Source organism: Penaeus chinensis, chromosome 18 (genome assembly GCF_019202785.1).
Source record: "Penaeus chinensis breed Huanghai No. 1 chromosome 18, ASM1920278v2, whole genome shotgun sequence".
Lineage (NCBI taxonomy): Eukaryota > Metazoa > Arthropoda > Malacostraca > Decapoda > Penaeidae > Penaeus > Penaeus chinensis.
In genome coordinates, this window is record NC_061836.1 from 9,210,830 (window position 1) to 9,223,329 (window position 12,500).

At 37.4% G+C, this 12,500-nt stretch overlaps 2 protein-coding genes across 2 annotated transcripts in view; both read left to right on the top strand.

Moving 5' to 3' along the window:
• Window positions 1–5,116, top strand: part of LOC125034735 (titin-like) — a 6,448-nt gene extending 1,332 nt beyond the window's left edge. The window contains exons 2-4 of the mRNA XM_047626671.1: window positions 415–498; window positions 1,649–4,593; window positions 4,960–5,116. Coding sequence (XP_047482627.1) covers window positions 2,867–4,593; window positions 4,960–5,116 — 1,884 coding nt within the window. The 5' untranslated portion in view covers window positions 415–498; window positions 1,649–2,866. The remainder of the gene's footprint in view (window positions 1–414; window positions 499–1,648; window positions 4,594–4,959) is intronic.
• A 22-nt stretch (window positions 5,117–5,138) lies between these two features.
• The window catches only part of LOC125034734 (ATPase family AAA domain-containing protein 5-like), a 7,934-nt gene continuing 572 nt past the window's right edge, over window positions 5,139–12,500 (top strand). Inside the window, exons 1-12 of the mRNA XM_047626670.1 lie at window positions 5,139–5,553; window positions 5,669–5,801; window positions 5,944–6,043; window positions 6,379–6,910; window positions 7,335–7,439; window positions 8,007–8,143; window positions 8,652–8,826; window positions 9,030–9,109; window positions 9,507–9,684; window positions 9,846–10,021; window positions 10,365–11,248; window positions 11,381–12,500. The exon at window positions 11,381–12,500 is cut by the window's right edge and continues 572 nt beyond it. Coding sequence (XP_047482626.1) covers window positions 5,139–5,553; window positions 5,669–5,801; window positions 5,944–6,043; window positions 6,379–6,910; window positions 7,335–7,439; window positions 8,007–8,143; window positions 8,652–8,826; window positions 9,030–9,109; window positions 9,507–9,684; window positions 9,846–10,021; window positions 10,365–11,248; window positions 11,381–11,627 — 3,162 coding nt within the window. The 3' untranslated portion in view covers window positions 11,628–12,500. The remainder of the gene's footprint in view (window positions 5,554–5,668; window positions 5,802–5,943; window positions 6,044–6,378; window positions 6,911–7,334; window positions 7,440–8,006; window positions 8,144–8,651; window positions 8,827–9,029; window positions 9,110–9,506; window positions 9,685–9,845; window positions 10,022–10,364; window positions 11,249–11,380) is intronic.

Here is a 12,500-nt window from a genome sequence, read left to right on the forward strand (position 1 = left end):
TTTGTTGGTCTTTGCTGGAGCATGAAGGGGTGTAGAGGGTGTGAATCTGGACTGGAAACTATTTTATTTGTTGACATTTGCAACTGTTTTCAATGTGTGCAGTTGGTGAAGTTTCTTCGATATATGTTGCATTGATTTAGTTCTGTTACAAACTTCCTCGTTGGTGTCTTTTGAACTAAAATAGTAATTATACTGCTTTAAAAAAAATGCAGTGAATAGTGGCCTCAGTCCATTATAAGCCAATTTGCAAAACTGTACAAAAGTCTTGCATCCAGTGAATTTAGTCAGACAGATTAAAAAAACAAAAATATGTCTTTTGAAATATTATTGGGTGAGATTTTGTTTATATATTTTTTTATATAGATATGTATATGCATAATCATGAAATAACTGACATTTTCTTTTCCATTACAGAGGGAATAGTAGACCCTCCTCCAGCATTTTACTCATGATTGGAGAAACCTGACTCCCACCATGCCGAGTGCCACTGAGGTGCAGGTAAGATAGTAGCATTCTTGTTTTCCCCCCTCTCCTCCTCCTGCTCTTCCTCCTCCTCCTGCTCTTCCTCCTCTTCCTCCTCTTCCTTCTCTTCCTCCTCTTCCTCCTCTTCCTTCTCTTCCTCCTCTTCCTCCTCTTCCTCCTCTTCCTCCTCCTCCTCCTCCTCCTCCTCCTCTTCCTCTTCCTCCTCTTCCTCCTCTTCCTCCTCCTCCTCCTCCTCCTCCTCCTCCTCCTCCTCCTCCTCCTCCTCAATACCATTCAATATTTAGCTCTCAAATTATTATTTCAACATTTGGAAGATTCTTGGATTTAATCTATACAATATCACATGTCATTAGTATTTTTTGCATGGGTAATGCTAATAGCTTTGCTTTGCTTTGCTTTTTTTTAATCAATATATTTTTAGAAGTGAGTTCTATTAGTTGAAAATGATGGGTAAAATATATAAAGGAATTTGTGAAGAGTATTTGGAGCATTGAGATCACTGTCAGGGAACAGTGATCTCAATGCTCAGCAGTTGGTTATGCCATGTGGTGGTGAATGTTGGTTTCCATTCACTCTGCCTGAGTAATGAGATGAACGACTCAATATATGCTGTTTATAGTTTCTTCATTAAACTATAGATTTTCCCTTTTTATAACCATTGTGGTGATTGTTTATAACTGCATATTTGTAACTTGTCTTATTGCATCACTTATGATTAGTTATAACTACATACTGTCTGCCTACACAACCTCAGCTGGATGCCAACTGCAGAGCCAGATTTTTTAAAATCAAAATATTGGACATGAAAGGCCAATGGTAATTCTCTTTCTCCACATATAGATATAGATTTATGTAATTAATATACTGTATATAGACCAAGTATGCCCCATATCCTCAGTCTCAGCCTCTAGTTAAGGTTTAGGCTTGACAGATGTGGCTTGTCAATATAAAGTTGGTACAGAATACAGCACTGTTAGTTAGGAAGATGAAAATCTATGCCATAGACACCTATGTTCCTCATCATCACCAACTTTTTTAGCTTTATTATAAGACAATGCATATTTAGAGATGATAGTTATTTTCTGAGGTCTATGAAATTATGACCCAATCATTTAATGGATATTCTTGAAAAGAAAATATATAAATCATATCTTTGTCCTTCCAGAATATCCCTCCACGGGAAAAGGGGCAAAGGGGTATAGACTCCTTTTTTAAGAGCCCAAAAGCATCTCCAGTAGTCAAGGACAAGAAAGATCTGTTTTCATATTTCAAGAAAGTAAACAGCAGTCTAGACCAGTTAAACGGAACAAGTAAGCTAAAGGAGACCAAAGAAGAGGAAGTTTTGGATTCAGGTGTTGTTGAGCAGGAAAAGGAGGAGGTTGAAATATCAGGAAATGGGAGTGACACAACTGATATAGAGGGTGAAGCCAGTGAGACAGAAAAGGATGAGCAAGCATCGTCCCAGACAGATGGGTCATCCACTGAAAATTTGGTCGAAGAGGAGTCGAGTGCATCTGTGTCTGAAGAAGAACCAGAAGTCTTAGAGGTAGTAAAGGAGAAAGTATGTAAGAGCAGCGAAAAACCTACAGAAGGGTTGAGTTCCGGGAGACAGAACGTCTTCGCATTCATGATGGCTCACAGGAGTAAACAAAATGAGGTGTTGAAGGAAATGAGAGAAGAGGAGGAATCGCTGAAAATGACAGTTCAGAAACCTTGCTGAATAAAAAAGGTGTTATTAGTAATAGTGAGGAAGAAGAATGTGATGGCAAGAAAAGTAAAAAGGTGAATGAATCAAACAATACTGCACATATGGATGAAAATAAAGTAAAGAAGAAAATAGGGGAAAGAGAAAAGGACAGTACGTAGAAACAAGAAATCTGTCAGGAAAAAAGGTGCAATTGACAGAGACCGAATCATCATCAGAAAGCTGCGAAGAGCTTGAAGTAGTTTTCGAGAAAAAGGATGCCACTAGTAAAAGTAATTCCCACAATCCAGCCATAGTATCCAAAGCCAAACCTAATACGGTCCCCACATCATACACTGGTGGAAATGCTTTTGCTTTCATGATGGCAAATAGACATAAGCAGGACAAAGCTCTTTCAGAGAATGAATCAGGAAAAGGAGAGACCAGCGAGGGTGACAATAACGAAAACTCGGACGCTCCCACAGACAATACAGAGAAGAAGAAGAACAAAGGAAGGAGTAGAAAGAAAAAGCAAGAAGATTTAAATTCATCCCTAGCTGATTTTGAGGTTTCAGAGAAAGAGGAACCAAAGATCAGCAAGCCAAAGAAAACTGTAAGGAAGAGGAAAACAAATCCTGCAGTTTCAGGGCAATCAGATCCTCCAGTTGAGGTATCTGAAATCAAAAGCAGAAGGAGGACATGGAGTACCCAAGATTCCAATTCAGACAACTGAAACCAAAGCAGAAGAGAAAGTCACCAAAAAGATTAGAGAGACTGTCTCAAAAATCATGTCCGAAACTACAAAAAGCGGAAGGTTCGCAAAGGAACTCTAGTAAAATTGCAATGTCAGATGATGAAGAGAAATGTCAAACAAGTATTAAGGATGAGAGAGGTGATGAAGAGAAATGTCAAACAAGGATTAAGGATGAGAGAGATGATGAAGAGAAATGTCAAACAAGGATTAAGGATGAAATAGATGCACCTGAAACAAAACCTCCTACTGAGACTGCAGAAGATGGAGACAACAATGTTAGGCAAAAGAATGTTAAAGTGAAAGCTCCTAAGCCTAAGAAAGTGAGACGAAAACAGAAAATTAGCAGTCAGAATATAGTAGTAAAAGACAAATTAGAACAAGTAACAAACAAGGTGGCTGAGATCCCTGTAGAAAAAAATACAGAAGAAAGCCAGATCAAGTCAGAGATAGTAGAGACTAAAAACAAGAAAAATGTACCTGCTGTAGAAGTTTCCAGTATGGAAAATGGTGAAAGAGTGAAGATTGAAACTGCAGAAGCTGAGGAACCACCAAGGAAGAGAAGAAGGAAAAAAGTAGACTATACAGTCGACTCTGATAATGAAGATGTCATTGATCATAAAACAAGCCACAAAATTAATCCTGAGGAAACAGGAGACAAAGAGTACACCATAACTGATGCTGACACAGAAAATAGTTCAAAGAAAGTAAATATTTCAACCTTCTTCAAAAAAATCTCCAAAGAAGAGAAGGCAGCTGAGAGAAGCAAGAACATTTTTACAGTCAAGGCTGATGTTCACGCTCCATGTGATGGAATGCTAGAATCCAGCAAAATGGAACATGCAGCAAAGAGAAAGAAAATACAAGGTAATGAAACTGCTGATAAAGAGAATGTCAGTGACATCCCCAAAGACAAGAAGAATGATAGAAGAATCAGTAGAAGGATAATGAAAAGACAAGAACTTGAGGAGCTAAATAAGATAGAATTACTTGAGCAGATTACACCTACTAACTCACCCGTAAAGTTACCAGCACAGAATTTAAGAGAGATTAATATAACGAGTAACGATTTACCAAAGAAGGAAAGGGGGACAGGCACTATCACAGAGGCAGCAGCAGTGGAGAGTAAAACCTTTGAAACAAAGAATAATGTTGCAAAGAAAATAAGAAATAAGGCAAGTAAGAGAATATTGCAAGAAGAAGAAAATGATTGTACCAAAATAGAAGAGAGTAAGAATGGAGATGAGGCTAAGATTCCCTTGGAAGACCTTCCTGTAAATGAAGAAAACACAGAAAAGAAGGAACCTGCAAAGAAATCTAGAAGAAGATTGTCAAGGAAGACAGTCAGTGAACCTCCAGATACATTGGACCAAACCATTCTCCCAAAAGAGAATACCTTACCCAAAGCCATAGTAGAAAGTATAGAAACTCCATCCTCAGAGCTGGATGCCACAGACGACGAGATCTTTCCTAAAAGCACCAGAGCTACCAGAACTAGGAGTCTAAACAAATCAGCTCAAGATAGTAATACCGACACTGATACAAGCATAGGGTCCAGGAAGAGATCACCAAGAACGAGAAATAGCCCGTTATTGGGATCCGTGGAGAGTGAGGATGATAAGGAGAATGTTGTTCACTACACGTCTACGCTTATTCAGAAACCTGGGAAACTGAGGTCAGTATTATATTTATTGATTGTTTTTTGTGTTTGTGTGTAAGGGAATAAAACCACACCTTAAATATCATTATAATTTTTAGATAGCTAGGATTCACTTGTATTTAAAATGTGACATATTTGTATTATTATTATTATATAACCGTGTTTCTTATCAAGTCTTAAAGTATATGTCTCTTGCATATGAAAAAATGATGATATACCGAAGCCCAGAATGTTTTCCCTAAGAGTTGAGTGTTCAGCACTCCTTTTTGGTTGAGACATCATGATAGTTGACACTTTGATCGCTGATTGATATTGGTGTTATGTACTGATTCTTTTTCCTATTTTGTTTTCTAATGAGATGTTTGTGTGTATACATTCCAGCCTGAGATTGAAGAAAGTTCAACCAACTTTGAAGACCAAAACCAAAGGAAGAAAATCTTTAAGTCTAAAGCACAATAACGTAGCCGAGAGTTGCCCCGCGCAGGCCAAAGCTAGAGAACTTGTGCAAAAGGCTAAACTAGCCAAAAGGAGTCCCTAAGGGAAAAGTAAAGAGATTGAGCATGAGTAGAACAAAAAAGAAAACTCTGAGCAATAATGTTGTGAAGAAGATAGCTGAACAGAATGTAGTACAAGTTAATATGGTACAAATTGATAATGATGTGGTCCTCATTGACGAAGAGGAAGCTTCACCAGTCAAGCCAGCAAAGAAGAAAAGGCAGATGCTTCTCAAGCCTCCAACTGCATCAACTCCCAAGACAAAACTGGTAAAGAAGAAAGCCATGAGGAGTAAAAAAGGAAATCAAAATGCACCAGAGGAAGTCGAGGTTCTGGAAGACACTGTTGGTGAGTCTTCAAGGAGATCTTCACGGCAAGCAGCAGCAAATGCAAAAAAAATGATAGAAGAACTGCAGGAAATTGAAGAAGAAGTAAGAGTTGAGAAGACTAAGAAGGCTGAGAAAGAGAAACCTGTAAAAGGTAATTATTTTTGTATAATATTTTTGTTATTGAACATTTTGCAGTATACAGGTGTTATATAAAGAAGATGATAGGTACTTTTTTTTGTTATAATGTTATTTTTATTGCTTTGCAGAATCCAAGCTTGCTCCAATATTTTGTAAGAAGAAGGTTATAGAACTCTCACCTTCAAAATTGAAGGCACGACAAGACTTCCTACAGTCTGGTGTCCCTGATCAGATCAAGAAGCAAGTGTTGATTGAGAAGAGGTAAAGTGGTTATAATTTTCTTTGTCTCTGTCCTTTCAGATATTCTTGTTGTGTTCATTCCCATATTACTGGGTTGTAGTAAATTAGTATAAATGTTGCAAGTATAACCACAGACATTCAGATTTTCTTTTCTATATTGCAGTCAGGAGGAAGAAGTCAGTGAGTGGCCACCTTTCCCAGCTGTCAGTCATGTCCAACAGAAGAGTGATACTGATAGTGTATGGAGTCTTGTCTCTCCCAATGTGAGTATAGACTGCAATTTCTAGGGACCTTGTGGTAATGGAGAGGTGTTCTTATATGTATTGATATGTACAGTATGTGCTGTTTTACAAAATGTTTTTGGGTTATGCCTCAGTTAAAGTTTGTGATAACGCATTGAAACAAAAGTGTTTTATTAATGCATGCAATAACTTTTAGGAAATTTTTAAAATCCAGCCATTATTATTTTGTGCAGTTTCTATAATAGAGCTTTATGTAGTTTTGCTTAACAGGGAAAAAAGCCCAGGATGTTTTTCATTGTGGTCATGTCAAAAGTATTAGCAATGGCTTTCCTTAAAGATAAATAACATCTTTTCAGATTGAGAAGCTGAAAGAAACAAATGAAAGCGATTCCTCCTTAGTGCCACTAGGAACAAAAATCTATAGCACTGATATGATGTCCAAATTAAACAAAGATAAATCTAGTACAAAATTGGGAGTGGGTAATGATCCAACGCTGGATGTAGCAAGCATCATTGCAATCCTTCTCAGCCTGAAGAAGGAAAACCCCTACTTTCCGGCACTCTCAGTCTTCAAATCCTACCTAGACTTGAAGAAGGAAGCGGTAGATTTGTACAAAAAAGAATTAGAGAAGGAAGAATCCAAGATTAAGGTAATAGACCTGGAAGAAGAAGAGGAAGAGGCCAAAAGAGGAAAGCGCAAGAGGAGAAGCAAGGGGTCAGCAGGAAGCAAGAGATCAAGACTAAGTGGAGCAAAGGGGAAAAAGAAGGAAGCTGAGGAAAAAGCTGAAGATAAAGACACGTCGCTTCCCTTGTGGCAGGAGAGAATTCCACATGCATGGACGCAAGTTTTCACACCCAAACATACCAATCAAGTCATCGGTAATACAGGTATAGACCGGGCTTATTTAAGTTTGCTGTGTGGAGGATACAAATCAGAAAATGTATGTAGGATGGGGGGGGGGGGGATATATAGATAGATACAGAGATAGATGATCATATACACATACAAATGTACTGTATATCATATATTTACACATTTTTGAAAAACAGGTGCAATTATTATGGAGCTGATTGATTCCAACAAAGTGTCAAACCCATTTGCTTGTATAGTGACTGTAAAGGTAGAGATGACAACATGCCTTAGATTTTATCACTCGTTATGTGAAAAGTCTTTCTAAATAACTTAATGTTTACTATTATGCTTCTCTTTTTTTTTTTTTTTTTAACAAAGTAATTGTGAAAGAATAAGTTTCCAGAGATACACTTTATACACTATTAACTTGAAGATGATTGATGAAATGTCTATCACCAGGTCATATCAGGAAAATGAAGATGTGGCTACAGGAGTGGAAAAGAAAATCGGAGATATATGCCAATAAGGAGAAGAATGGAAAGAAGAAAAAGACATTTAGAAAAGGTAAGTTATTTCTTCTCCTCCTCCTCCTCCTCCTCTCTTCCCCATCCTGCTCCTCCTCCTCCTCCTCCTCCTCATTTCCCCATCCTCCTCCTCCTCCTCCTCATCTCTTCCCCATCCTGCTCCTCCTCCTCCTCTCTTCCTCCTCCTCCTCCTCCTCTTTTCCCCATCCTCCTCCTCCTCCTCCTCTCTTCCCTATCCTCCTCCTCCTCCACCTCCTCCTTTCTTCCCCATCCTCCTCCTCCTCTCTTCCCCATCCTCCTCCTCCTCTCTTCCCCATCCTCCTCCTCCTCTCTTCCCCATCTTCCTCCTCTTCCTCCTCCTCCTCCTCCTCCTCCTCCTCCTCCTCCTCCTCCTCTCTTCCCCATCCTCTTCCTCCTCCTCTCTTCCCCATCCTCCTCCTCCTCCTCCTCCTCTCATCCCCTCCTTAACTATTGGTTTAGTAAAAGATGAATTTTCATTTTCCATCTTCTTTAGGAAATGCTGCTCGTATTTATATTTTCTTCCTCCTTGCTTTCCTCTTTTTAATTGAAAGTTGAAGAAAAATATCTGACAGAAATCTCTTTTCAGACGATGACTTCCTGATATCTGACGATTCCAGCAGTTTTGGTGACGACGGTTTTGTCAACACGTTTTTGTTGTCAGGACCTCCTGGTATCGGCAAGACTTCAGCTGTATATGCCCTTGCTACAGAGCTTGGTTATAAGGTAAACTAATTGCGGAATTATTGGATGTGATAAACGGCAATGTCTGAAGTGGTGGTGTTGTTGTTATTGCTATTATTATTATTTGTTGCTGGGTACTGTCCAGTGTAGTTTTCTTTTGCGAATTTTGTTTGCACATAAATGGCTCCACAAGTGCTTAGCCATCAAGTAGCCAATTAGTGGGCCTGTGTGACCTCACCTGATTTCCCCTTTCATTGAGTTTTCTCTCTTTCTTTCTTTCTTTTTTTCTTTCTTCCTTTCTTCCTAATTTAATTAATATAGATGTTGATATTGTGAGTTATAAAGAATCTTCCTGAAAGTGGAGGATAGACAGGTGAGTTAGATATGAAAACACTTGTGGATTCATCTGTGCATAAACACAATAAATAAACTAAAATTACAATGGGTATGGCATGTATTTTTGCCATCCTAGCATCATTGGGTTATAAAAATGAAAGTAAAAAAAAGGAGGAGAAAAAATGGGGACCCTAATAGTGCAATCTGAAACCAGGTGCTGGAGGTGAATGCATCCTCAAGACGACAGGGAAGACAGGTCATGACTCAGCTAGTTGAGGCCACGCAATCTCACTCGGTGTCTAGCAAAACGTCCCAGCAACCTGCCAACACTTTGACGGCCATGTTTGCGGCCAAGGCATCAACTAATACTAAGCCTTCTCCAAAGAAAGGTGTGTTTTTCTACTTATTTTGAGTTTATGTTACAGTTGACTTTCATAAATGTGGTTGACTTTTGTGCCATGTAATATTGTTGATTGGTTTGACTTTGGAATGAATTTTTGAAAAATAAAAGCTCAGGTTTCCAGTATAGTTATTGAAAGTAAAGGCTATATATTGACTTTGATACTATGTTATTTCAAAATTTTGTTTACAGTAAACCTCCATGAAGAAAGCCAGAACTCCAACAAAGATTTGGAGAGCAAAAAGAAAGTGGCACTTGTTTTGTTTGAAGATGTAAGTATTGCCTGATTGATGTTGCACATGGAACTAGTTTACCAGTAAATAGAACAGTAGTAGTGATAGTGAATCAGTAAGGATTTGGTGTGAATTATTATATAATTTGGGGTTACTCTCCTTTTGATGGAGATTCTTTGAGGAAGATTGATGCATTGCTTGAAAAAATAACTTTGGAAAGCTTTGTTTTCACAGGGATCAAGTTCTTATTCTTTTTACATTTTTTGATGCAAGAATTATCATTTAAATGATCCATTTATTTATTATAGATGCAAGAATTATCATTTAATTGATCCAATTTATTTATTATAGATGCAAGAATTATGTTAAAGATTACATTTACAATAATATCTATATTTATAGTTTTTAATTTAATTTTGCTGACCCCTCTTTGCAGATTGATATTGTTTTTGAAGAATGGGATGAAGGTTTTATCGCAACAATAAACAATTTCATGGCCACTAGCAAGAGACCAATTATCTTGACTGTCAGTGATTCATCACCAAATGTGCTGGCCAAAATAAAAGGAAATTATGAAAAATTAGACTTTGTATCCCCGCCAGAGGATCTTATAGGTATGTTTACAGAATTAATGTGCATGTTTGTTTTTTGTTACTGTTATTATTCATGGTAATGAATAATAAAATTAACATATCTTTATACTTGTTTTATCTTGATGAGTTTTATCATGAAATGCAGTTGAATAAATCCTCAAATAAATTTAATTTTTCTCCAGCGCATCACCTGCAATTGGTCTGTCTTGCAAATGGCCACCATATATGCTTAAAAGATGTACAAACCCTTGTTCATGTCAACAAAAGGGATGTCCGACAGTCATTACAGGATCTTCAGCTTTGGTCGATGTCTGGCTCGTCATTCCAGATATGTGATTGTCTGGAAAATAGTCAGAAGGTTTGTCGTAATTTTTTCTTTAAGGTGTGAGATATTATATTTTATTATGATTAATGTGGATGCAACAGCCTTCACCTTGTGTTTAGATGTGACAAAAAAAAATGCTAGATTGGCAGAAGGGTATATAAACAGGTAGAATGAAATAATGAGGATATTTATTTGAAATATATTATAATCTCAGAAAAAAGAGCTTTTCTTTTTTATATGTTGTATAATAAAATGTATAAAGTATTGTTGACTATATCCTTTCATGCTTTTTAGCTGTCCATTCTTCTTCTTCTTCTTCTTCTTCTCCATTACCTCAAAGCAGCTCTACTATTTTGTACTCCTCTCTTATTTTCAGGATGATTCTGAGACAAACAGTGAGGAAGAGAAGAGTAAATCTTCTAAAGTTATGAAAGATTTAAGTCTTAGTGACATATTCCCAGATGCCGATCAATTAGAGACTTCAAACGTAGAATTATATAAGTCTGGCTTGTTGGGGAAAATCAAAGGAAGTGCAGTGTTTGACAGCAAAGCAGATCTCCATTGTGATAGAAGAAAAATGACTCTGGATAAACAGCAGGAGTCCAACGGGAACATCTGCTGGTCTCAGATTTCAAGCAACCTCCCCTTACTCCTCCCTCTTCCTCTCACTGAGACAGAGGAGACAAAACCCAAGTATCCTCTCCAGCCTGATGATCCCCTTCTCAAGACCACGCCCCTGTGGCAGAGACACAGTTGGCTTTCAATTGATGAGGATGAAGAAGAGGTGGAACGGCAGCCTGTGACTGAGGAGGAGGAGGAGGAAAAAGTGGAGGTGAAAGAGGAGGAGAAGGAAGTAAGAGAAAATACTCAAAAAATTCCTCCCAATGTACAGAAATCATCCAGACAATGTTTAGAGTCCATGGCCCGTCTTTATGACACTATTGCCCAGCTGGATGTCCTTGATTCATCTCAGTTAGAAACTTATCCTGGAAAGAGGATAGAGGAACGCGGATGGTGGACAAGGCAGCCCACAGCAGGACTTAGTGACGAACAAGATAACTGTGATCTTCCCTGGGCGCCTCGTAACCTGACCGATGATCTTATCCAGTTCGTAGGCCAGAGAGCTGTGAAATATTGTCATGATGAATTATCAGCTGCACTATCCAAAGATTCAGTAACGGAGTGGCCTCAGTTGTGTCTCAAGATCCATAATGATATGAGGATACCAAGCCTGATACCACACGAGTCCAAAGCTAACAGGTATATATTTGTAGCACTTTCTTTGATCTTATATGTATACTGACTGTCATATGTCATATAGTTCAATGTTTAAAATGGTAAAATTGTGGTGTGAATGCTTTTTAGTAATACATTTTTTTTCTTTCATTTCAGCCTCAGGCAAGAACATCGACATATAGCAGCATCCATAACTTCATGCCTGCCAGCCATTAACTATCTTAACAAAAATACATCCATGGATCACTTACCCTGTATACGAAGCCTCATTAGATGTGATGAGCTTAGTGCTGCAATAAGTAAAAACAGAAGGGGAAGGCGATTTTTAAGCAATGTTGCACACTTAGGCATAGATTTATCAGCTGAGGAAAAATTAAAAACGGCCAATGCACTCTTAAGCTAGCCTTGTTTGTAGACTTGGGAGTCTTTTTACACATTGTAATTATAATTTTTTTACTGTAGCCGTTTATTCTTTATTTATGAAATATTTATGCTTGTAAATGAAAGTTTAACAATTCTGATAAAGTTTTAAATATTTTAAGAAATATTAAGAGGTTATTTTAGGTAAATATTTACTTTTGTGTCATTGCATCTCATATTTTTATAATCACTGTATCATTATTTTATGAAGTCGTATCATGGAAAATAGTAAAATTTTATAATATATAATCTGATAGTTTCTTTGCTAAAACCAGTTCTTATTTATAGTAGCCAAAATAATTGAATGATATATCACTAAGTGACCTTGTTAGATATCTATTTTATACTGTTGAAAATTCAGGAGTGTCGTATATAGTATAACACTTATGCAAAATGATAACTAATTTTTTTCACATATTTCAAATGAAATCTTTACTAATTTGTTTTCATTATTCTGCAGTTCCCTCCTATATTTCACATATTTTTCATCTCCTACCATTCACTAATCATAAATGCCATTGTTGATTAGTAAGTCCATGCTTGCCTCATACTGCTGAAGTCAAACACTCTCTCTCTCTCTCTCTCTCTCTCAGGAAGGGTATTTAACGAGGGCAAAGGTGTTTTTAATCTGATTATAGGAGTTTCCAGGCATAGGCAAGGTCAATATCATCTCCATGTCCATAGTTCTCTCATTTTTCCTTTTCATTTCATATTTTTCTCTGTATCTCTTGTTATTTGTTTCAAGGTGAGTTCTTGCTATCTTACATCTCTTTCCCCTATCCTCTATCTTCCCTTTATATATATAGAAAACCAGCCTTGTATATGTCAAGTGCATGAGAAAACAAATTCCTAGCAG